The 25,478-nt window shown below is 42.3% G+C and overlaps 1 protein-coding gene across 1 annotated transcript in view; it reads right to left on the bottom strand.

The window, feature by feature from the left end:
* CEP76 (centrosomal protein 76) overlaps nt 1-25,478 on the bottom strand; it is a 36,167-nt gene that overhangs the window by 9,066 nt on the left and 1,623 nt on the right. Inside the window, exons 2-10 of the mRNA XM_082258601.1 lie at nt 22,002-22,157; nt 21,605-21,686; nt 15,220-15,444; nt 12,150-12,335; nt 9,830-9,927; nt 6,321-6,449; nt 5,434-5,622; nt 4,112-4,278; nt 165-498 (exon numbers count right to left, since the gene is read on the bottom strand). Coding sequence (XP_082114727.1) covers nt 165-498; nt 4,112-4,278; nt 5,434-5,622; nt 6,321-6,449; nt 9,830-9,927; nt 12,150-12,335; nt 15,220-15,444; nt 21,605-21,686; nt 22,002-22,157 — 1,566 coding nt within the window. The remainder of the gene's footprint in view (nt 1-164; nt 499-4,111; nt 4,279-5,433; nt 5,623-6,320; nt 6,450-9,829; nt 9,928-12,149; nt 12,336-15,219; nt 15,445-21,604; nt 21,687-22,001; nt 22,158-25,478) is intronic.

Below are 25,478 nucleotides of genomic sequence, written 5' to 3'. Positions count from 1 at the left end.
AGATTTCCTTTGGATGTTGTGAAGCAGGGCATAAGGATGGTAGGTCCATGTCCCTGTTGAGGTGAAAAACACTACATTTATGCCTGTATGGAACACTAAGATAACCCTGCGCGGGTGCACACACAACAAATACACAGAGCCATTAAAGAAATATTGGATGTTACCTTTCTGTGTTCAGACACAAGAACTCGCAGCTGCAGCTCGATTTCATTACTTTCTGTAGCAACATCAATCAGGGAGCTGCAGAGGGGAGGGAATGGAGGAAGAGAGGTAATGGACCCTGGCGAACAAACTGACTTAATTGCTTCCACACTCATTGGCTTCCACCTGGATTCATCATGTAGATCAAATACACACAGATCAACAGAATCTGATGGCTGACAGTTGGCGAAGAAATGCTGATGGTTAAAAATGCTACCGATCGTTCGGTATGGATAGAGAGGCTTAGGCTGTACCACTGAAGGAGGATCATCTGGGTTGATGGGTTTATGAACATATCTGTAGGATTAGAAAACCAAGATTATAAAATGCAGATAAATGTACTGTGAACATGAACAAAATGTAGTAAAATTGATTCACTATATATATATATATATATATATATATATATATATATATATATATATATATATAAAAAAATCACAGATTAGATCTACCCTAAATGCAGGGTTTATCAGGTACTAAGCTGAGCTAAGCTCTTACAGCATTTGTTAGTACAGCAAGACAGCACTCTATTCACATGTAGCATTTAAAATGACTGGCTATTTTCTAAAAGTTGAAAAGAAAACCATGAATAGAATTTTTTTTTTTTTTAATTTAAGTAGCATAAAACCATTTTTTAAGAGTATACAGTGCATCCGGAAAGTATTCACAGCGCTTCACTTTTTTTTTTTACATTTTGTTATGTTACAGCCTTATTCCAAAATGAAGTAAATTCATTATTTTCCTCAAAATTCTACAAACAATACGCCATAGTGAGAACGTGAAGGAAGTTTGTTTGAAATCTTAGCAAAATTATAAAAAAAAAATAAATAAAAAAAAAAAAAAAACAAACACACGACAAAAATCACACGTATATTCTAAAAATTCAGTATTCACTTCGTGAGTCCAATCCTCAACACTTCGGTGTATTCTAACATGCGTGATAGTGGTGGATTCTCTTTGGAGAGGCTTGGAGGTGATGGTACCAAAGCACTACAATGTGCAATACATGCTCATCTTAATCATAGACCCATATCACTGTAGGTCAAAACCACTTTTAAATACACTCTGCTTATTTGAACCCGGATTTCATGTGCGGGGTCCCTTTAACCTCTTCACAACTGCGTTATAGCTGATTAACGGCTACAGAGCGTCGCACATTGCTGGAAGGGCATCAACTGCCATCCTCCCATGATCGTGCTTCTCGTGCACACCTGCAGGCATCTGATCGCTGTGCCCTTGGGACACAGCTGATCACAGTAAAGAGCCAATCATATTGGCTCTTTACCACATGATCAGCTGTGTCCAATCACAGCGGATCACAGTGTAAACAGGATTTGCCAGTTATCAGCATTCCTCTCTTTATGCTGACAATGTCTACATGAGGGGTATTGACTTCAGCAGTAGGAGATTTATTTCAGGGGTGGGTCAAGGTAATGGTAGGAAATTTCCAGCTAAATTTTAAACAGATCAATTTTTTTTTTTACTATTTTGTGACAGCTTTCCTTTGATTAAAATTTTATATATATATATATATATATATATATATATATATATATATATATATAGTACAGACCAAAAGTTTGGACACACCTTCTCATTCAAAGAGTTTTCTTTATTTTCAGGACTATGAAAATTGTAGTGTCACACTTCAAGAGGTAGTCACCTGAAATGGTTCACTTCACAGGTGTGCCCTGTCAGGTTTAATAAGTGTGATTTCTTGCCTTCTAAATGGGGTTGGGACCATCAGTTGTGTTGTGCAGAAGTCAGGTGGATACACAGCTGATAGCCCTACTGAATAGACTATTAGAATTTGTATTATGACAAGAAAAAAGCAGCTAAGTACAGGAAAACGAGTGTCCGTCATTACTTTAAGAAATTAAGGTCAGGTCAGTCAGTGTCCCCAAGTGCAGTCACAAAAACAATCAAGCGCTACAAAGAAACTGGCTCACATGCGGACCGCCCCAGGAAAGGAAGACCAAGAGTCACCTCTGCTGCGAAGGATAAGTTCATCCGAATCACCAGCCTCAGAAATCGCAGGTTAACAGCAGCTCAGATTAGAGACCAGGTCAAGGCACGCTGAGTTTTAGCAGCAGACACAACTCTAGAACAACTGTTAAGAGGAGACTGTGTGAATCAGGCCTTCGTGGTAGAATATCTGCTAGGAAACCACTGCTAAAGAAAGGCAACAAGCAGAAGAGACTTGTTTGGACTAAAGAACACAAGGAATGGACATTAGACCAGTGGAAATCTGTGCTTTGGTCTGATGAGTCCAAATTTGAGATCTTTGGTTCCAACCACCATGTCTTTGTGCGACGCAGAAAAGGTGAACGGATGGACTCTACATGCCTGGTTCCCACCGTGAAGCATGGAGGAGGAGGTGTGATGGTGTGGGGGTGCTTTGCTGGTGACACTGTTGGGGATTTATTCAAAATTGAAGGCATACTGAACCAGCATGGCTACCCCAGCATCTTGCAGCGGCATGCTATTCCATCCGGTTTGCGTTTAGTTGGACCATCATTTATTTTTCAACAGGACAATGACCCCAAACACACCTCCAGGCTGTGTAAGGGCTATTTGACCAAGAAGGAGAGTGATGGGGTGCTGCGCCAGATGACCTGGCCTCCACAGTCACTGGGCCTGAACCCAATCGAGATGGTTTAGGTTGAGCTGGACCGCAGAGTGAAGGCAAAAGGGCCAACAAGTGCTAAGCATCTCTGGGAACTCCTTCAAGACTGTTGGAAGACCATTTCAGGCGACTACCTCTTGAAATGGGACTCTACGATTTTCATAGTCAAGAAAATAAAGAAAACTCTTTGAATGAGAAGGTGTGTCCAAACTTTTGGGCTGTACTGTATATAGATAGATAGATAGATAGATAGATAGATAGATAGATAGATAGATAGAACTCCCTGTTGACGTTTATCAACAAACAAAAGGTCCAATTTCTTCTGTAAAAAACCCAAGGAATTATTCATTTGGATATACCATTGCACAGGCAGTCCAACTCCTCCAGAATGGCAAATCAATACGTGCCAGTTCCAGAAGGTTTGCGGTGTCTCCCAGCACAGTCTCAAGAGCATGGAGGAGATTCCAGGAGACAGGCAGTTACTCTAGGAGAGCTGGACAGGGCTGTAGGAGGTCCTTAACCCATCAGCAGGACCGTTATCTGCTCCTTTGGGCAAGGGGGAACAGGATAAGCACTGCCAGAGCTCTACAAAATTACCTCCAGCAGGCCACTGGTGTGAATGTCTCCGACCAAACAATCAGAAACAGACTTCATAAAAGGGGCCTGGTGCACAAAAATGCCCGGCCTCATGTGGTAAAAGTATGCAGCAAGTTCCTGGAGGATGAAGGAATTGACCTCATTGAATGTCCCCCATGCTTGCTTGAACTAACTCCAATAGAAAACCTCTGGAACATTGTGTGTCAGTCCATCCAATGCCACCAGGTTGCACCTCAGTCTGTTCAGGAGCTCAGTGATGCCCTGGTCCAGATCTGGGAGGAAATACCCCAGGACACCATCCATCATCTCATTAGGAGCATGCCCCGATGTTGTCTGGTATGCATACAAGCATACAAACTACTGAGTACCTGCAATGAAATTCCAGCAAAATAGACTAGCCTGCTGCATCATCTTTGAATTTAGCTCTCTGTAGGTTGATCATTTCCATCGAACAATGTGGCATGCTTTCTTTCCTAACATTACCCAGTCCATATCCATATAGATATTTTTCCCCATCGAGATATGATGTGTTTTCAAAGTGTTTCTTTATTTTTTTTTTGAGCAGTCTAGTCTCAAAGATATTTACAGTTTTAATAACACATTCCAAAGTTGAAAAATACGTTTAGGCTTTAAGGTTTATTTTACTTTCTTGGCAAAGGAGTTAAGTACACGTCTGGCATTTACCTCTGTCCTGTCAAACTTTCCCAAAAGGTGATCGCTCCATCTGTAGCACAAGTCATCACCCAAGTGTGAGCCACTCCTTTTCCTTTAGTACCAACACACACATAAGCTTCCAAACCAAAGCCGAGGAGAAGACTGCACAGGAGATTGCAATGGTCTTCACAATCACCCTTAAAAGAGGAGATGCTACAGTTAACTAAATTGTTAAACAAAGTCTTACTCAAGGTAACACATGAATATTTTATATAGAGATGTGAAGGCCCGGAAATAAAAAAAAATTAAATGGAAAAATTTGGGGGGAAAAAAAACAAAAAAAAAAAAAAAACATTTTTTTCCGTTTTTTTTTCCTGAAGGCTTTTTTGTTTTTTTCCAAAAAAATTGGAAAAATTAAAAAAAGAAAAAAAAAAATTGTGGAATATTTTATTTTAACATGATGAATAAAATATTTTAAGACAGGGTGTTTAAATATTTTCCAGATCATTTCTAAAAAGAAAATGTATGATATCAGATTATTCTAATTTCTGTGCATCGAGTGAGGACTAGCAAGTCCTAGGTAACAAACGGAATCCTCCAATGCAAAAACAATATGCATTTCTTCCTTTAGGAGGTGCTGTGCTGCTACTGTAACTTGAAAAAGGTTTTAGTTTTGCTTTTGCATGTTAGTGGGTGTGTTTGGTTTGTTCTGTCCTCTTCACTAGGCCTCAAAAGTGTTGGAAGAAATACAGAGCAACAAAAGTTGCTCTGTATTTCTGAAAGTATATACTTAATTAAAAAAGGTAAGAGTTTACATTTATCTGATTCCGAATCCAGAAAACTGATTTAGCTACATTAGTTTATCTTTACAAACTTTTGTGTAAATAATAATTGAATTACCAGTAATCTGGTTCTTCCCCCACACGCAACCATAGATTAATGTCTTCTTGCAAAGTAGTAATTTTTTCTTGTTTTTATTTCCTACTCCCCTGGAGTGAGACATTTTTTTTTCAATTTTTCCGAAAATTTCCGTTTCACCCCCCCCCCCAAAAAAAAAAAAAAAAAAAAAAAAAAAGGTTTTTTTTCCAAGCTTCAAAATTTCCAGAAATTTTACATCTCTAATTTTATACATATGTACCTTATGTACCTAGCAAATTTCAAGAACGCAATAGAAATATCAGTGATACAGCACTACTTTTCAAGTATCTGAACGGAAAAGCTTCCGTTTCCCTAGTAACCAGTTTTTCTTTTAGGCAAAATAAAATTAATGTTAGACGCTGACTGACCGGTTGCTATACACAACAGGTCTTTCCCAAGTCAAAACTAAGAAAAGGAAATAAAAACACACTCACCTTATTTCTAGAAAGGAATGCCAACAAGGTGCACCACTGTTCTTGTTTGCTACCTCCACCAACAACTGTGGCCTTTTCATAGCCCAGAACATTTACAAAGCGTGCAGCTTGTCGCGGAGTGTCCAGAAGACGTCCAGCTCTCAGAGGGCGGACGTAGCAACAGACGGGGCGATTTACCCAGTTTTCATCCTTGGAAGAATAAAGCCAAATATGACTGTTTAACATTTTAGTATATTTTTATAGAAAATAGATGTGTCAAACTGAAACAAATTAGCTTAAGTCTAATTAGGACAAGTACACAAGTGCTGCATTTATTTTCTGGAAGTGTTTAGTAGTGCATTTTTTTCATTTTAGATTATTGCACTGGCTGAAGCTCACACAGAAAGAAAAGTCATGAGTTTGGGGTGTCTGCTTTGGACACAGCTGTGAAAGACCTTTTGTGTTAAAGGTCCATTATATTTTGTTTGTTACGTTGCACCAGGATATAATGAAGATACAATTTATGAACACTGTTACTTGTAAAATAGTTATATGCTATTGCATGCTGTGAATATATATATATATCTATAAATTAAATTTGATGGTCTATTAATGTGCTATACTTTTTAAATATGTTACTGTATTTGGTGTAATAAATGTATGGGTATGCACTGTATGATTTAACGCACTAGATAGAAGATTATAGTTTGCACTTAGCATAGAATAATTGACATATATAAACGTAAGAAAATACATCATCCTTTGATTTTCCCAGTGGAATGAGAAGAATAAATTATAGGAAGGAATCTTGCAATGATCAATGTATAACTAGGATTGTGTATATAGGAACTAGTGGAGTTTTAGATTTTCTTCTGATATTACCCATTGGGTGCAAAAATACCACACACCTGTGCAAAGATCTTAACTAGCCTTGAACTGTGGGAAGGTCGAATCTGTAAATATTCTCTCCACCATTGTTTTGTATATACCAAGAATAACCGTTCCTTCTCTGCGGTTTTCTGACGTTCCAATGTAAGCTGAAAAAAATAAATAAAAAAGTTAAAAAGCTGATTAAACTGATAAAACTATTTAAAAAACGGTCATACAGAAGAAACTAATTATGGAAATAATATACTGTATATATTTGATGAATAAAAGTGCATTAAAAAAAAGAAAGGGTTCTTTTTGCCCAAAAAAAAAAAAAAAAAACAATACTATCAATGCCAAGTTAAAAAAGGAAGAAATTTAGAAAGAAATACAAATGTGAACCACGGCTGCCGCACCTCTTTTTTGCCCATGGCAACTAGTTTTTCCCCCTTCCACTTTTTGTTTACAGCAGCAGAAACCAAAAGGGAATTTCACTGGTTATTAGGACCCCTAAGAAGTAAGCAAATCAATTGTGATGCACTGGTAAATTTAAAGTTGCAAAGGTAAATTTGTTTTTGCCAATCTACTTGAATATCTGCTTGAATGTGCATGTACCCATTTGCATGGCTAAAGCATTAATATGTATATGTTCAAATATGAGCATATGACGGTATTAAGTTGGTGACCATTCATCTCCACTTTGGTCCCCTTAGGGCATGAAAATTATAGATCCAAGTGACTATTAAAAGTGAAAAGAACAACCACAGCAAGTTATATGGGCTACAAGATTGTGGAATTCTCTACCACAAGAGGTGGTTTCTGCAGGTAGTATGGTGGCTTTCAAAAGACTACTAGACGTACATCTCAAGGATCAGAACATTCAGAGGTATGCGAGATGATTACAGCCACACACACCTACACAGGTTGAACTGGATGGACTATTGTCTTTATTCAACCTCACCTACTATGTAACTATATGTTGTTTAGTCTATTCAAGAATGCATCAAAATAAAAAATGTCCAAACTTTATTCAACAGGCACCCAAACCACTTTGGTTTTTATAAAAATGTACTATAGCTTCAACTGTTGGACAACAGAAATTTATGTATAGTAAACACTGGGTAAAAAAAAAAAAAAAAAAAAAAAAAAAGGGCTGCTACCAAAAGAAGAACATTTAAACGTAAATGTGTATCTAAGGATTTTCATGCATGGGCTACTATGCAACCATAACCATATGACAATTTGCATCCCTAGCTCTTTACTATGTCACTAAACTGCAGATGTTAGCTAGAAATATACAGAATATAACATTTTAAACAGGAGAGAGTCAGAGAAAACTGAAGAAAAGTAAGAAGAGTGAAAACAGGTAATTTGGGGAATACGTATTTTAACCACTTGCTGCCCAAGCCAATTTTGACCTCTCTCACATACATGTGAAAATCTGCATTTTTTTACTAGATAATTACCTAGAACCTCAAACATTATACATTTTCTGAAAGCAAAAGCCTTGAAGAAAAAATAAGGGTTGTTGCAAATTTATGTTACAAGATGTATGCGCAGCGGTTTATTAACCACTTCTGGACTGCCCACCGTGTATTTATGGCGCTACTTTGACGTTACATACCAGGGTATGGCAGCAGATACTACCACTGCGCAAGTATGGTGTGACAAAGTATTGCAATGATCTCCATTTTGTTCCCTAGGGTCTCTGATAAAAAAAAAAAAAAAAAAAATCTATAATTATATACTTAGAACCCCCAAACACACACACACACACACATATATATACATACATACATATACACACACAGTGCCTTGTGAAAGTATTCGGCCCCCTTGAACTTTGCGACCTTTTGCCACATTTCAGGCTTCAAACATAAAGATATCAAACTGTAATTTTTTGTGAAGAATCAACAACAAGTGGGACACAATCACGAAGGGGAATGAAATTTATTGGATATTTCAAACTTTGTTAACAAATAAAAAACTGAAAAATTGGGCGTGCAAAATTGTTCAGCCCCCTTAATTTAATACTTTGTAGCGCCACCTTTTGCTGCGATTACAGCTGTAAGTCGCTTGGGGTATGTCTCTATCAGTTTTGCACATCGAGAGACTGAAATTTTTGCCCATTCCTCCTTGCAAAACAGCTCGAGCTCAGTGAGGTTGGATGGAGAGTGTTTGTGAACAGCAGTTATAATGTTCTAGCATAAAATACTGATTTTACCTTGTAAACAAGTGTCAGAAAAAGGCCTGGTCCTTAAAATGGAATTCCACCCAAAAGTGGAAGTTTCGCTTTAGGAACTCTTGACCCCTGACAAGCCACATTTTTTTTTTCTGGGGGGGGGGGGGTACCTACTTTTGACAAGTACCTGCTCCCACTTCCGCTTGGGCTGCCTAGGCGGCTCGAGCGGGAGTTCTTCTCTCAAATCAAAATTTTTTAACATTTTAGGCTAATTTGTTTTCCGCTACATATTTTTGGTAAAAAAAAAGAGAAAAAAAAAAAAAAAAAAAAAAAAAAAAAAATCGCAATAAGCATATTTTGATTGGTTTGCGCAAAAGTTATTGCGTTTACTAACTACGGGAAAGATTTATGTCGTTTTTATTGTTTTTTTTTTTAGCTAGTAATGGCGGCGATCTGCGATTTTTTTTTGCGGGACTGCGACATTGAGGCGGACAGATCGGACCCTTGACTGACATTTTTGACACTTTTTGACATATGCACTGTTACTGTAAAAATGTCACTGGCAGGGGTTAACTTTATTGGTGATCAAGGGGTTAAGTGTGTCCCTAGGGGCGTGATTCTAACTGTCAGGGGGCGTGGCTTTTTAGATCATCACAGAGACATACGATCCTACATAGCAGGATTTCATAGCCTCAGTGATGATCTAAGGGAGAATGACAGACCGCTGTGTTTACATTAGCCGTCTGTCTTTCTCCCTCTCATGAGCGAGATCGCGAGTGGCCAGCGAACATCGGAGCCGCCGGTCACACGCAGGGGGGAAGGCAGGGAACGAGCGGTGGCACGCACTCGCCCCCTACAGGCTCGTGGGCGAGTGACGTACCCATACGTCACTTTGCCCAGGAGAGGCTGACTGCCGCAGTACATAGTCGTGCGGCAGTCGGCAAGTGGTTAATGGGTTAGTTGATTTCACTGTTCCCTGGTTCAGTCTAAGAGCTTTCTGTGTGAATTTCCAGGTCATGAATTAGCAGCGCTGGCTCACTGCTCAAATAGCAAGCTGTTGTAGGAAAGGCAACACAAGAAGCTGTAAAGTTGAACTAGAAGACAGTGGGTTTAATTTACTAAAACTGGACAGTGCAAAAGCTCTGCATAGAAATTAATCAGTTTCCATTTTTTTTTTGTCAAGGCCTAACTGAACAAGCTAAAGTTAGAAGCTGATTGGCTACCATGCACAGCTGTACGAGATTTTGCACTCTCCAATTTTAGTAAATGTGCCTGCAACCCTTCAGCAAGTAAAACAGTTCAGCTACATTAGAATGGTATTTAGTAATTTCCCTAAAGATTATTAGCAAGGTGCATTTAGAAAATTACCTGAGCGTTGACAATCTCTGGAGATATTGCTTCCTGTAGATGTGGATACAGCTCCAGTTTGACATTTAAAATTCCCACAGGAACTTTACACTCAGCCCCTGGATGTGCAAAAATAAAAAATATACATTTTTAATATAGATTTTTAAAACCACACACACTTCAGTGCACGTGCAGAGTTCAGTGCAGAGTTAATGGACCCAACCAAAACCCCCCCCCCCCCCCACACCGTGAGTTTCTTAAAACGCAGCTCACTTTTGGTGTGCCTGCGTAAATGCTTGTTATTTACACACACTCCTACACCAACACAAACACGCATATTGTAATTTACTATACAAGATTTTAATGTATGAGATTACCACCATAGCCCCCAGAGACCAGGCAAAACCTCCCCAGGATCTGCAAGAGGGAACCAGAATACTCTCCAAGTTTACCTGAGAGGAGCCAGTTCCTGAGGAACCAGAGTCTCCTGCCTGTGAGGGTGCAGGGCTGTCCATTCTGTTCCTAGCGGGCTCTTCCCGCAGCCTCTGCTGGGTCAACACCATTTAACACCAGAGAAGCCCGCTTAGCCTGCTGCCATTGCTGCACTCCGAGACTGGAACCACGCGTCTCCAGCGACGGCTGATATCTCACTCAGCCAGAAATTATGCCTCTGCATCTTTTGGTTAGACCAGCTTGGAGCAAACGCACTCCACCCCCACAGAAGGATGCAAGCAAACCCACCAACGGGGAATGCAGAGCCAGCCAGAAAGCTTAGACAGGTGCTGGAAGTGAGCCATCAGTGGTCTTCCTCTCTCCCTAAGCACTGGAGGCAGCAGGAGCGCAGCCCCGCTCCACTTTCCATGGGAGAGATCATGCCCGGGCAGGAGAAAATAAAGCAATTACTTGGAGGCTCCAGCTGCAGAATATCGGAGTCTTAGAGCTCCTTGCCAGGTTCCAACAACATGCAACCTATCCACCATGGAGAAAACACTAATACTGAAGGGGTGGCCTGGAGGACCGCCTTTTAAGTTTATCGTCTACTGTGTTTCCTCTCCTGGAGGGACAAGCTCTACGTCTCAGTGGCTCTCCTGGAAGACGATTTGAGATTACCGTATATACTCGAGTATAAGCCGAGTTTTTTAGCACATTTTTTTGTGCTGAAAACGTCCCCCTCGGCTTATACTCGAGTCAAGGAAAAAAAATGTCCTCTCCGACGGGTTTAAGGTTTAAAAATGGCGCCGCCCGTCGCATACATGTTACCGCGCACGCGCCGCCGCCGCTCGTGTAATTTCGGCTATTCCCGGCGCCGCTCGGGAGAGGCCGGGAATAGCCGAAAGTATACGAGCGGCGGCGGCGCGTGCGCAATGACGTGTCGCGCCGGGCGGCGCCATTTTTAAAATGAAGGCGCCTCTGGAACAGGTAAGTGAAACAGCTTCACTACCTGCCATGGGCTGCGGGCACACTACGAGGGATGCAGTGCTGCGGGCATGGTCCACATGTACCATGCCCACAGCACTGCATCTCCTGTAGTATGCCCACAACCCCGGATCCTCTAGTACCATGCCAGTACCCTGCAATCTCCTGCACCATGCCAGTACCCTGCATTCTCCTGCACCATGCCAGTACCCTGCAATCTCCTGCACCATGCCAGTACCCTGCATTCTCCTGCACCATGCCAGTACCCTGCAATCTCCTGCACCATGCCAGTACCCTGCAATCTCCTGCACCATGCCAGTACCCTGCAATCTCCTGCACCATGCCAGTACCCTGCAATCTCCTGCACCATGCCAGTACCCTGCAATCTCCTGCACCATGCCAGTACCCTGCAATCTCCTGCACCATGCCAGTACCCTGCAATCTCCTGCACCATGCCAGTACCCTGCAATCTCCTGCACCATGCCAGTACCCTGCAATCTCCTGCACCATGCCAGTACCCTGCAATCTCCTGTACCATGCCAGTACCCTGCATTCTCCTGCACCATGCCAGTACCCTGCATTCTCCTGCACCATGCCAGTACCCTGCATTCTCCTGCACCATGCCAGTACCCTGCATTCTCCTGTACCATGCCAGTACCCTGCATTCTCCTGCACCATGCCCGCCGCCCTGCATTCTCACCCTAGGCTTATACTCGAGTCAATAATTTTTCCCATCTTTTTGTGGTAAAAGTAGGGGTCTCGGCTTATACTCGGGTCGGCTTATACTCGAGTATATACGGTAATCGATTTTGTTTAAACACATGCATATGGGTAAACAAGATACGTAGTATAGTATTTATTATTTGAGAAGTACAAAACATTCTGGAATTTACTAGAAATTCATAAATCAGATAAAGAATCTCACCAACACCCTGGAGCTCCACAGCAAGGTTCGTCGCTGCTCTATGCACACCCAAAACTGAACGCCACTCCATAAAGTGAGAAGCCACTAGAGTGGTTTCTCCAGAAATGTCCGTCTTGACTAATACCATCTGTACAGGTTCGCAGAGTGACAGAAGTGTGGTTCCATCAGCCATTCTGCTACCCTCTCCTGAAAATAAGCAATGAATAAGAATATCAATGATTTTTTTTTTTTTCTCAAGAAAAAGCTTTAAACTATTCATATCACGTACCAGCAAGGCAATTCATTCAGGCCATTGCTGTCAATATTAATCAACAAAAAGAGAATGCTTTAAAATAGTTCTAAACGCTGAAGGTATTTTACCGTACTGCATTCTATGCAGTAAGGTTAAAAATGTTCTGCATGCAGCTCTCCCCAAAGCCCCCCTTAAATACATACCAGAGCACAATCTCGATCCAGCGATGTGCACAAAAGCCAGGGCTCTTTCTCTTCTCATTGGCTCAGATACAGCAGCAGAAGCCATTGGCCCTCTCTGTTGTCAAGGAGGGAATAGCGCTCAGGTGCCCCAATAGCAAGTGCTTTTAGTGCGTGGGAGGAGCCTGGAATGGCGAATGGCGGCAGGAGACCAGAGAAGAGGAGGATTTGGCAGCTCTGTGAAAAACTAAACAGAGCTGGTAGGTATAATAGGTTTATTAAGTTAAAAATAATTACTTCCAGTTTGCAGATAATTAACCTGAAGTTAAAGCAGTAGTAAACCACTGGAGAGAAAAAAAAAACCCCTGCAAAACAATAGCATAATGTGCTAGTATGCATTGCATACAAGCACATTATTAAATACTTCCCTTAGAACGAAGCTCCCGCAGCGGCGCACGGTCACCGCTGAGGGAGCTGACATGTTCCCTCGGCGTCTCTTCCAGGTTCCGGTGCTGTGAGTGGCTGGAGCCATGATGACGTCATTCCCGCAGAGCCCTCTGTTCCCACAAGGAGCTCTGAAGTTCCAGCACGATATGCCACACCTTTAGAGCGCATGCGCCGCTGATGTCAGCAGCTGCATTCAGGTTTAAGAGATATTCATTTTACCTACAGGTAAGCCTTATTATAGGCTTACTGGTAGCTAAAAATCACCAAGTAGGGTATACAACCGCTTTAACCAAGAAAAACTTTAAGCTGGCGTAAAGAGACAGGCATAGACTTCTAGCCTTCTATGTGATGGCAGACAGGTTGTGACAGGCTCTCTTTATTAAGAAATAAGGGGTCTAGTAGACCCCTGATGTCTCCCCTGATGTGCTCCATCAGTTGCTCAACCCAGCCAGTGCAGATGGTGAATGACAGCCTTGAACCAAAAAAAGTGACGTAATGCATGTTGCTTCCTGGTTCATTTACTAGAGGGAGCATCAACAAAAACAGCTTCATCATGCTCCCTCTGCCCTACCCAGTGACACCCACCATGTAGCCCTGGGCCTGCAGGTGGGACAATGGAGCACATGGCAGGGTGAACAGTCTGTTCTGCTGCCTGAGATAGTGATAAGCTGGCTTTACAGCTACCAGAATCACTTCCACAAGGAAGCCAACATTACTGGTGTCTGTGTGTTTGTGTGAGTTAAAGGGTCTGCTGGTGTAAAGCCTTGTACACTTTTGGTCCCTGTTTACAGCTGTCTTTTAAACGGAAGCGGATCCAACATGCAGCTTCCGTCGAACGGTCACGCTGGAAAACCAGCATTCCATCAGTGCTTGCAAGTTCTGATTTGAGTATTCTGAAAGGGGGGGGGGGGGTAGTCCCTGATGTTAGAATACAATGTCTTAGTGGGAGAAATCCCTGCATCAACTTTGTTTGTTTGTCTTGATGTGGGTATCTGTCGTTATTTTTTTATTTTATTTAATGCACTGGTTGAACAAAAAAAAAAAAAAAATAAATACAGTGGGCTTGTACCAAGCTTAAGCCTTACATTGGTGGCAACATAAAAGCTTAAACTCTAAGGGCTATTTTCACACGGGCGTTTCGATCAGATCCGCCTGTCAGTTTTTTTAGGCGGATCTGATCGGATGCCCCATTCAGCCCTATGGAGCAGCGGATGTCAGCGGTGACATGTCCGCTGACACCCACTGCCATCCGCATCCGATCCTGTCCATGAAATCCGGACGGATGGAAACCCTATTTTCCATCCGTCCTGGGGATCGGATGAGAGCGGACAGGCGGTCCGCTCTCATCCGATTCCCCATAGAGAGCAGCGGGGCTCTGACACCTCCCTCTCCGCACATGCGGAGACGGAGCTGTCATCCGCCGGCTCAGCGGGGATCGGCGGATCGATCCCCGCTGAGCAGAGCACGGTCCGCAATGCAGACCGTGTGAAAGAGGCCTAAAGAAAAAGATATTGCCCTAAGTGCTTGATCCCAATCTAAATTGAATGATTTGCAGCTGGTCCACAACTGAGAGCACAGGGGGTTCAGTTCAAAAATAGTGTTGTAATCCTGTCTATAGAGGCAAGCTAAATTCAATACAATTGTACTGCTTTTAAATACAATTGTAAAACAAAAACCACTCAGATCGAAAATAAACCTTCTAGATGGTTGTGATCTAAGTCACGAAGTTTAATCTTTCAGCCCTTTAATCTTATTAACCACTCAAGAAGTGTCCAGTGATTATGGGGTTCAGGCTTGTCAGACTCTCTCAACGGCACACCAGAGCCCTGATCTTATCTTGAGCTGTTCGCAACTCCACTGGTCACGAATGATATTACTTCACCCTGACATGCCTGTATTTTACCACACTATGTGAGTGTACATCTACATGTTTTTTTAATACTTTTTTTATAATAAACCGGCATACTATACTATTGTGGGTTCTTGATGCTTCTCCTCTCCCCCCCCCCCCCCCTATTCTTTTAAACTCTAAAGAAACATGGGGAAACAAAGGCACTGTATAAGAATTCATCACATATCGAATAGTTTATACCTACCAGGCTCCTACTACACCATAGCATCAAGCTGGGGCGATGGTGTGAGAAATGGTTTGGTAAAATAATTTCTCATCCTCAACATCCTACATAACAAGTCAGAAAATAATTAAACAAACCTAAGCTGTCATTGTGCAGTTCCAGCAGAATTTCATCTTGAAAGTCAGGCTCGCAGGCACACGGAACTGGTTTAAAGCGGAAACGCTGGTTTCTAAAGTGCAAGTGAAGAGTAAAGGTAGAGCAGACCTGACCAGGAAGAGGCTCTGCTTCCTGAAGGTGTTCTAGGAAAGCTTTTCCACCCAAGACCTGGAGATGAAGATATCTACGGGATGGGTCAATATTAGCTGTGGAAGAAATCAAAAAGACAAATTATCAATAAAACCCATTTTTTTTGCTCCAGGCTGGGAGTCTCCTGGAAGTATTACTTTGAATTCCCATTCCCATCTGCTTCATATTTACGATCTTTTCTGGGCTTAGTTTCCTTTGATTCCTTCAAAGACTCACATACTTTACTGCTTTATCAATATGTACAAATTAAACACTGCATATCCTTCCTGTTATGACACACTGATACAACAATGTCACTTACTACATTTAAGCAGATTTGTAATAAGAACCCTCACATCCTGGGTATTACCTCAAGTACTCTTTGATCACGTTGCTTTCTCCTTCAGCATCTACATACACTACTAATTAGAATCAAGATTTGGAATTGCATTTTTCTCAAAATAAATACATTTATGGCAAAATTATTGTTTTTTTCAATACTTTATTTTTCAAGACTGCACACGGAAAATACAGAAACCATATGGTGCATATGTCCAGGGAGGTAGCATGATCATACATGACATAACAATTATCAGACCACAAGTGGACTGCAGCCATGAAGAACAAATGAAAAGGAAACCCGGGGAGAAAGGGAATAGTGAGTCTCTGTACCCGTGTGGTATTTTACACAGTAAACACCATAAAATAGAAGAACACAGTAAAAAGTATTTGCAAGAAAGCTGCGCATAGAAGATAGAGGGGGGAGGGGGGGGGGGAGAGAGAGATGGTAACTTGGGAAGAGGGGAAGGGAACAAATTTGTATCAAAGAGTGAAAACTGCGCTATTTTCATTAAATGTAAATTCCTGAAGCAGCAACTCTCCTGTGAGGTAAACACAGCACCAAATATATTTTGTTATAGAGTTGCACTAAAGTAGACGAAATAGACAATTTTGTGCCAGTAGAACCTTTTTTTTTTTAGAATTGTATCGCAGAGGACTCTCTCTGTGGCCACCCGATCTTCCATTTCATTAATTTCAGAGATTCTTTTCTCTTTTTAAACAAACGGCTATGGAAGGTGCTTGCGTCTGTTTCCAAAAGAGGGGTATACAAAGCTTTGCCGCGGTGATCAGTAATGGTATGAAGGAACGCCTACAGGCCTTACCAGAGAATCGGTGATGATGCAGAAGTAAGAGTGCAGGGCCCCTCGGCAGAGTCATGAATCCTTGTACTAAAAGTTGGGGTTTCCAATAATAGGGGTGAGTGGAGAAGGTTTTTGAGCAATATGCAGGGGCGTAACTACAGGGGTTGCAGGGGTTGCAATTGCTACCGGGCCCCATGCTCCAGGGGGCCCGGTAGCAAACCAGTGGGTGAACTTCCAGGATCTCAAAGGTCACACTTGCGACCGGGCCCTGGCATTGCACCACTGTGGGGAGGCCCCAAGATTGCAGGAAGGGGGCCCACTGCAGAACTTGTGAAAGGATACTGCTGCGGGACCGTAATAAAAGGCCATGCAACGAGAGTAAAGAGCCCCAGGAGTAGTGGGAAGAGCCCCGGGCTTGAAGGGAAGGGCCCCAGCCAAGGGTCTGGGGGGCCCTTCATGGTTTCTTGCATCGGGGCCCTGAAGGTTCTAGTTACGCCTCTGGCAATATGTGTAGACCTGAAAACCTTAGAACAGACCCACCAAGTCTTGCCCACACTATAGGGTGATCAAGAACAGAAGTAGGTAGGCCAAAGTGGCACCACGGCAGGGAATCTAATGGAAACCCTGCCAAAGGCCCCTCTATCTGTACCCACTGTTTAAGAGGACCATGACATTGCCAATCCAGCACCCTCGTCATATGGTACGCTGTGTGGTAGAGCTATTCCTCCCAATAACTTGGGTAAACGCAGTATCGTTTGACTGAAACGAAGGGGCTTCTGAGCTCAGAGGGAATTAGACAAATGCTCGATTTACCGCTCGAAGGAAGGAGCCTGGGACGTGGACTGGAAGAGCCTGAAGTGGATAAAGCAGACGTGGCATGACATCCATCTCAATGATACTGCAGCACCCAAACAATGAAAACAGGCCATTTTGCCATGTCAAAAGATCTTTTTTGATAGCCGCGAGGAGAGGAGGGAAGTTTGGTGCAAATTAATCTACCACCCTACTAGGTAGATAGATACCCAGATATTTTTTGTGGGAAGCTGCCCATTTAAAGGGGAAAATCAATCTTAAGAAGAGCCTTTAAGGAAGCAGGCATGGAGATATCGAACACCTCTGATTTTTGAAAGTTAACATGAAACAAAGAGATCCTCATAGGTTTTCAGTTCAGACATTAGATTTGGAAGGGCCACAAGAGGGTTGGACAGGAAAAATAACAAGTGATGGGCTAACGCTGCGACTTTTGGAGACAGTGAAGAATCAAGATGCAAGCCTTTGATGTCGGGGTTGTTTCTGACCGATCGTAGAAAAGGTTGAAAATTAGAGGGGAAAGGAGAAACCCCTGTTGGTTCCCGTTAGAGATCCAGAAGGAGGAGGGATGTCCATTCATCTTCAGGAAGTGTATCCTCTGGGAAGAACGCTTCCGTGCCCGTTTTTTTATAAGCAGACAGGAAATGTGGGTTCAAGAGGGCCTCAAAAGGTCCTAGAATATATAAGAGAGTGTAGCTGCCTGGGCCTTACTTAGTATGAGAAATGGCCAGAGCAAATTCTTCCACGACAGAGGTTCCTCAAGAGCTGCCAACTTGTCCTCTGACAAGCAGGGAAAGACGGAGTTCTATAGGTATGCCTTAATGGCAGCCAGTTTAGTAGGGTCTTAGGTAGATGGCTTGGAGCGAGGAAGGTTATGAGATGTATAATACTTTTGGAATATCTCAGCAATTTTTTTCAGTCGCGTAGACTGAGATTGAGTTTCATCCAAAAGTTCCTAAAACAAAATAGTAAAGCCTGTTGGGCTCCAAGAGCCCGTACCAGAAGCTTGCCGCATTTATTGCTGGGTTTAAAGAAGAAATATCTGCATTTGGCAAGTGTGGCTTTCACTCTATCCATTGCCAGGGAGCGTAGCTGCTCTCTCAAAACCATGAGATCCACTAGGCTGGCTCTGGTCAGCATTTTTTTTTTTTTTTTATGGACTGCTTCTAATGTGCCAATCTTCCCTAATATGTCCCCAATCTGTTTAGCCCTTTCTTTCTTAAGGCATGTTCCGATCTTAATCAGGGTTCGCCTAATGTAAGCATTATCAGCCTTCTAGATTATCATGGGTGAGCTCTCAGGGGTCACGTTTGAGTAGAAAAACTAGCACAAATCTCTAGAGACTTCTTTGATGACCGAGGATGTTTAAATTAGTGTCTTGTGAAGCTTCCACATCCACTAATTGGGGATGGGGGACATCAAGTCCACATCGACCATAACCGGGGTGTGGTTTGCGAAGGTGATCGATCCGAGGTAAGCAGAATGGATTTTGGACAGGAGCAATTGAGGGAGCATAATGAGGTCTATTCTGGTATACGAATCGTGGGGATAAGAAAAGAAGGTGTAGTCCTGATGGTTCAGATGAAAACCATGCCACATATCTACCAGATAGAAGGTATGGAAGTTTTTCTTTAGGTTTTTCAACACTGCATAGGAGATATGGAAAGCTTTTCGGGAGGCGTACAGGATTGGGTCTATTGTGAAGTTCATATCAACCCCAACGATCACCATTCCCTCCGCAAATTCACCTACTTTAGCAAAGACTGGTTCCAGAAAAGAGAACAGGTTTGAGTTGGGAAGATAAAGGTTCACCAAGGTAGCAACCGATGGTCCCATTTACAAAAAAAGCACTTCCCTCTGCATCACACCATCTATCCCAGAACGAACAAGGGGTTGAATTACGTAGCAATATGGAAACTCCTTTAGATTTGGAATCTGGAGAACAACCATGATAGGCCGTCGGGAAAATGCGACCATGGAGTATAGGTATTTTAACCGGCACAAAAATGTGTCTCGAAGGAAAAAAAGATGGGCATTCATCTGTTTCAAATTGCAAAGTACCCTGGAACGTTTCTCTGGGGTATTCAGTCCCTTGACATGAAATCGAAACCAGACAGACAAATTCTGTTTTATCTGTGGCCATTGCTGAGGGAAGAGCATGAGAATTAAAGAGGTAGAAGAAGAAGAAGGTGAGTAGGCAAACAACCAGAGGGCTGCTAGCATAGTACACTAAACCTAACAGGCCGAGGGCGTCATACATAGAAGGTCTCAGAGCACCCTAGTAGCACAACAAAAACTAAAAAGTAGTAAAAGGAAAAAGGGGAACGCCAATAGGGTGCGGCCCTATGTGTGGTGGAAGTTGAACACAGCAGAGGTCAGAGACTCCCTATCCCAATTGAACATACAATAATGAAGCAATAGCGTGTATTTAGACAGCCAGGCGAAGTACACTCTACATTACTCATAATGCGACGGGAGCATAAAGGCCCCTGAACATAGTATAATATCAAAACAGCAAACACCCCCTAACTTCTAGGGGAGAACTACCCTTCAGATAAAACTTATGTAATGTGATGTGATCCTCCAATTCCAGTTGATGCCTTCTGAGGGGAAAAGTGTCAGGTCGGAGGGTGTCGCGCTGTCACGTCTCGTCACATCTCACGGTACCGCACTGCAGGCAGCCGCGATCCATGGCATTTGAAGAGATACATTTCCGTTACACTGTAAGTGTTGCACCTGTTTAAATAAAGCTTTTATAATCGGCTCTTTTCCTCTGTGTGAGTACCTTTTTCTAGTGCCTGTGTAACCCTGTATACAATACCAACAGGCTTCACCGTTGTGCCATCCCATATGGATATCGACAGTCTCGCAGACATCCATTCCAGTGGATTCACTGCGGTCTCCCTATGAGATTTGTGTCAAGTCCATTTTTATCTAGTTCTGGTAAGAGGCTTATATATTATTTCAAGTGGTGGCACTGTGTGTGGGGTGAAAACTGGCCCAGAGACCCCCTTTTTCCCGACGTCTGAGGCAATTTTAGCTACCATACGCTGGAAGGCGGGTAAGGAGCCACCTTTTTTCACTTTTGTGGGCACTTTCTTTTTTCATTATCTGGGATCACCTGAACATCCAGATTTGTGTGAAATTAAGGACATTTTATTATTTGGATAGTTTCCTGAGGAGGCTTTTGTGTCACCTAATTTTTGGACTCACTCACCAGTTATCCAGAAAAGACTGCCAGGAGGAGAAAGAAAGTAAAGGGGTTACTAGGGGAGCAGGAACATGGAATCGGGTTGAATTGGGGGGGGGGGGGGGGGGAACCGTAACGGGCAGGAGCCGGGCAGTTTTTCCAGAAAAAAACAGCATACAGTAATAGAAGCCAATTGTGTGCATGTGCTGACAGGGAACAAGCAGAACTGCAATCTTATTGAACTTACTGAGCCCTTCACTATCCAATTAGCAGGCCTACAGTGTGTTTAGACTCAAAGTCTTTAGCCAAACACTGATGTTGCTGTAGTGTAGAATAAATATCTGGCTGCGATGTTTAGTAGGGGTGCCTGGATCACAAGAATAAGCTAAACTGAAAATCCTACAAAACTGTCCCTGTATATATTAGATTTTAATTTTGTTGCTTGCCTGGAATTCTGATTTAAAATAGCTTATACTTTCTTTTAAGGCTGAAGAAAAGCCCTTCCTTCCTTGCAGTGGGGTTACTTCTCCCTGCCCTCCCTCAACACAGCAAGGGTTAAATGCACATTTATGCCTAGGGTAATAAGCACTTCTACTTACCCAATCTGTTGCTCGCTCCAGCTGTGTGCAGTCCCTCAGCATCCTCACATACAATGCAGGGTTGTTGTCCTTGCACTGTACTTGATAAAATCAAGTGCCTATGAATGCCATAGCGCCTTACAAAAGAAGCTGCTTGGTCAAATACAGTGGAGGATGCCTGCAGAAGCGGGGGATTAGGTAAGTAAAAGTACTTGTTACCGGTAGCCCCAGACATAAAGGAGCATCTAACAATTGCAGCATCAGGGGAGCCCTGCTGCATAGAAGGATTTTTCTTTTCCCTGAAATTCTGTTTTAAGTTATGGCACAGAATTAAAGGGAGGAGATGGAAAAGAATCCTAAAAGCCATGCATGCAAAATTTCTCTTACTCTCCAATTTAAGCAAAAGCACACAGACTGGACTTATGTACACATAGCATGTGACAAATGGTTTTGATTGTAAGCATAAGTGCAAAAAAAGGAATTAAAATGCTCTTCAGTTCCAATGAATGTGTCTTACTTTTCTTATATATTCTGGGCCGTTTATCCACAAAAGGTGTTGCTGGTTTCGGAGTTGAAGTTAGCTCTCTTGAATGACCTTCCTACAAAATAAAAAAAGACACAGACATAGTTATACACCCGGTGTCTTATTGCTGATCCAACTAGTACGTTTTATCAGCAGCAGAGAATTTTGAAAAGTAGGGTATAATCACAGAGGAAATAACTACAACAGTGGGCCTTATATGCTCTTCAGGTAAGAGCACGAAACACTTAAAAAGCGTATTTATAGAAACATTTTTAAATGGATAGATTTTCTTATGCTCTTCTCAAATATGTTGTCACCCTAACACATTTCAAATCCTGAATGATGAATAGTGACCACGTAATATTAACAGCAAAATTCCCTTGTCATTTACCTCCAGGAAACGCAGTTCTTTCATGACATCATCTACGATTCCTCTCCTCCTCAAGGCTTCCATCAGATCCTCCTCTGATAAATAATGGCTTTCATGGCCAAATTCTTCTCCTATTGTATCAGCCAGGACCTCCCTGATTCTACCTTGAACATCCATCTAAATGCAGGAAAAAGAAAAGCTGAAAATAATAATATGCACACTTCCTTTTAAACCAGGTAAAATATCCTATATATGACTAACTACATACTTACCAATAAAGAGCAATTCAAATAAAGCATAATTAGTCTGTAAACTGTTAATGTTACCATGGGAATATTGGAACTTTGTAAAGCAGCCCATATATTAATCTATTTTTTTTCCTTCACTCAGTGGGTTAAACAAAATTAAATTATCTGATTCCCAGTGCACAAATTTGAGGTGGATGAGGGAATCCTCCTCTGCCCTTACTCAAGATGGCCACGGCTAGAAATGCTAGGGGGCGTTTTTCAAAGTGATTTCTCAACAAAATAAAGCATGGAGACATTAATGGGTGGGGGAGTTTGCTTTGAATATTGAAGTGTTAGTCCACCCTAAAACTAAAATCCCTGCATCTATAGACATCCATGCTCTAACACTATCTAGCCCTGTAAAGAAGAAATCAGTATACATACCTTTTTTGAAGCCAATCCAATCCAGTCTCCAGTGGGGGAAGCTCTGCAGAGGACACGGCTGACAACGGCTGTGAAATGAATGAGGAGTGACATCACTCTCAGACTTACTATGGGGCTTCCGATGTCAGATGTGTCCTCTGCACCCGCCTCCACAGTGAAGCTGCGGCTGACAGCTCAGCACGAGATCTGGTCGGATCAGCTTCAAAAAAGGTATGTACAGTGCCTTGCGAAAGTATTCGGCCCCCTTGAACTTTGCGACCTTTTGCCACATTTCAGGCTTCAAACATAAAGAAATAAAACTGTAATTTTTTTGTGAAGAATCAACAAGTGGGACACAATCATGAAGTGGAACGAAATTTATTGGATATTTCAAATTTTTTTAACAAATAAAAAACTGAAAAATTGGGCGTGCAAAATTATTCAGCCCCCTTAAGTTATTACTTTGTAGCGCCACCTTTTGCTGCGATTACAGCTGTAAGTCGCTTGGGTTATGTCTCTATCAGTTTTGCACATCGAGAGACTGAAATTTTTGCCCATTCCTCCTTGCAAAACAGCTCAAGCTTAAGCCCCGTATACACGTACCGGTTGTCGGTCGTAAATATTCAGCCGACGACCGATCGGCCGATTGTAGGCTTGTTAGTATGATGCTTCTGACAGCGCATTTTCGGCCGAACAGAATCTGTCGTGCAGGCATTAAAATTTTTGTTGGCCAACACCAGAACGGCCGATTGTTCTCCAGTCAGTACAGATTTCGACCGACAGACAGCAGATTACCAAGACTGGGCATGCTCAGAAAAGAAAAAAGACAAGGAAAGTTAACCATCACATGACATCACTTCTGCAGTCGGCTGTTGTTGGCCGACAAAATTTGTGTGCAGTCTTTTGCAGTTTTCAACAGACACGACAGCCCTGGACAAAAGACAGCCGATCGTTCGGCCGACGATCAGTACGTGTGTACGGGGCTTTAGTGAGGTTGGATGGAGAGCGTTTGTGAACAGCAGTTTTCAGTTCTTTCCACAGATTCTCAATTGGATTCAGGTCTGGACTTTGACTTGGCCATTCTAACACCTGGATATGTTTATTTGTGAACCATTCCATTGTAGATTTTGATTTATGTTTTGGATCATTGTATTGTTGGAAGACAAATCTCCGTCCCAGTCTCAGGTCTTTTGCAGACTCCATCAGGTTTTCTTCTAGAATGGTCCTGTATTTGGCTCCATCCATCTTCCCATCAATTTTAACCATCTTCCCTGTCCCTGCTGAAAAAAAGCAGGCCCAAACCATGATGCTGCCACCACCATATTTGACAGTGGGGATGGTGTGTTCAGGGTGATGAGCTGTGTTGCTTTTACGCCAAACATAACGTTTTGCATTGTTGCCAAAAAGTTTGATTTTGGTTTCATCTGACCAGAGCACCTTCTTCCACATTTTTGGTGTGTCTCCCAGGTGGCTTGTAGCAAACTTTAAACGACACATTTTATGGATATCTTTAAGAAATGGCTTTCTTCTTGCCACTCTTCCATAAAGGCCAGATTTGTGAAGTATACGACTGATTGTTGTCCTATGGACTGAGTCTCCCACCTCAGCTGTAGATCTCTGCAGTTCATCCAGAGTGATCATGGGCCTCTTGGCTGCATCTCTGATCAGTCTTCTCCTTGTATGAGCTGAAAGTTTAGAGGGACGGCTAGGCCTTCGTAGATTTGCAGTGGTCTGGTACTCCTTCCATTTCAATATTATCGCTTGCACAGTGCTCCTTGGGGTGTTTAAAGCTTGGGAAATCTTTTTGTATCCAAATCCAGCTTTAAACTTCTCCACAACAGTATCTCGGACCTGCCTGGTGTGTTCCTTGTTCTTCATGATGCTCTCTGCGCTTTAAACGGACCTCTAAGACTATCACAGTGCAGGTGCATTTATACGGAGACTTGATTACACACAGGTGGATTCTAGTTATCATCATTAGTCATTTAGGTCAACATTGGATCATTCAGAGATCCTCACTGAGAGTTTGCTGCACTGAAAGTAAAGGGGCTGAATAATTTTTGCACGCCCAATTTTTCAGTTTTTTATTTGTTAACAAAGTTTGAAATATCCAATAAATTTCGTTCCACTTCATGATTGTGTCCCACTTGTTGTTGATTCTTCAAAAAAAAATTACAGTTTTATATCTTTATGTTTGAAGCCTGAAATGTGTCAGATGTGTACTTTCACAAGGCACTGTATATTGATTTCTTCTTTACAGGGCTAGATAGGTTAGTGTTAGATCGTGGAGGTCTATAGATGCAGGGATTTTAGTGTTAGGGTGGACTTCTACTTTAAAAATAATTCAATTAAATAGCATTTCAGTTTGTGATGCTCAGATACAGCGTAGTTCCACTTTAAAATGTGTGACTGCCACATCTAAAAGGGATACTAGGTGCACTGTAATTCTTACTACAACACTAGGACTGATTAAGTGTTCATAGTAATGTAGAACCCTCTCATTTATGTCATTCTGAATGATTACAGAACACAGTACCCTCTGAGAATACAATAAATAAAATGTATTAAATACTCATAGGACGTCCTCCCATTCTTACCGTGCATGGGGGGGAACACCGATTGGTGGTTACCTGTGTCTGTAGGACACAGCACATCACCGATCGAGGTAAATAGCCAACTATGGTGGCTCTTTACCACATAATCGGCTGTGTCCAATCACAATGTAAACACACTTGCCGGCTTATCAGCATTCCTTTCCTTACGCTGTCACAGCGTTAGGAGAGGAGAGCCGGTAACTGGCTAGTGTGAAAGGGAACATCTGCACTGATCATCAGTGTCCTAAAGATCA

The sequence above is a fragment of the Pelophylax lessonae genome (genome assembly GCF_965119305.1).
Source record: "Pelophylax lessonae genome assembly, chromosome: 5".
Classification (NCBI taxonomy): Eukaryota; Metazoa; Chordata; class Amphibia; order Anura; family Ranidae; genus Pelophylax; species Pelophylax lessonae.
Note: the sequence above shows the minus strand (reverse complement) of the source record. Positions and strands in the feature narration are given on the sequence as shown.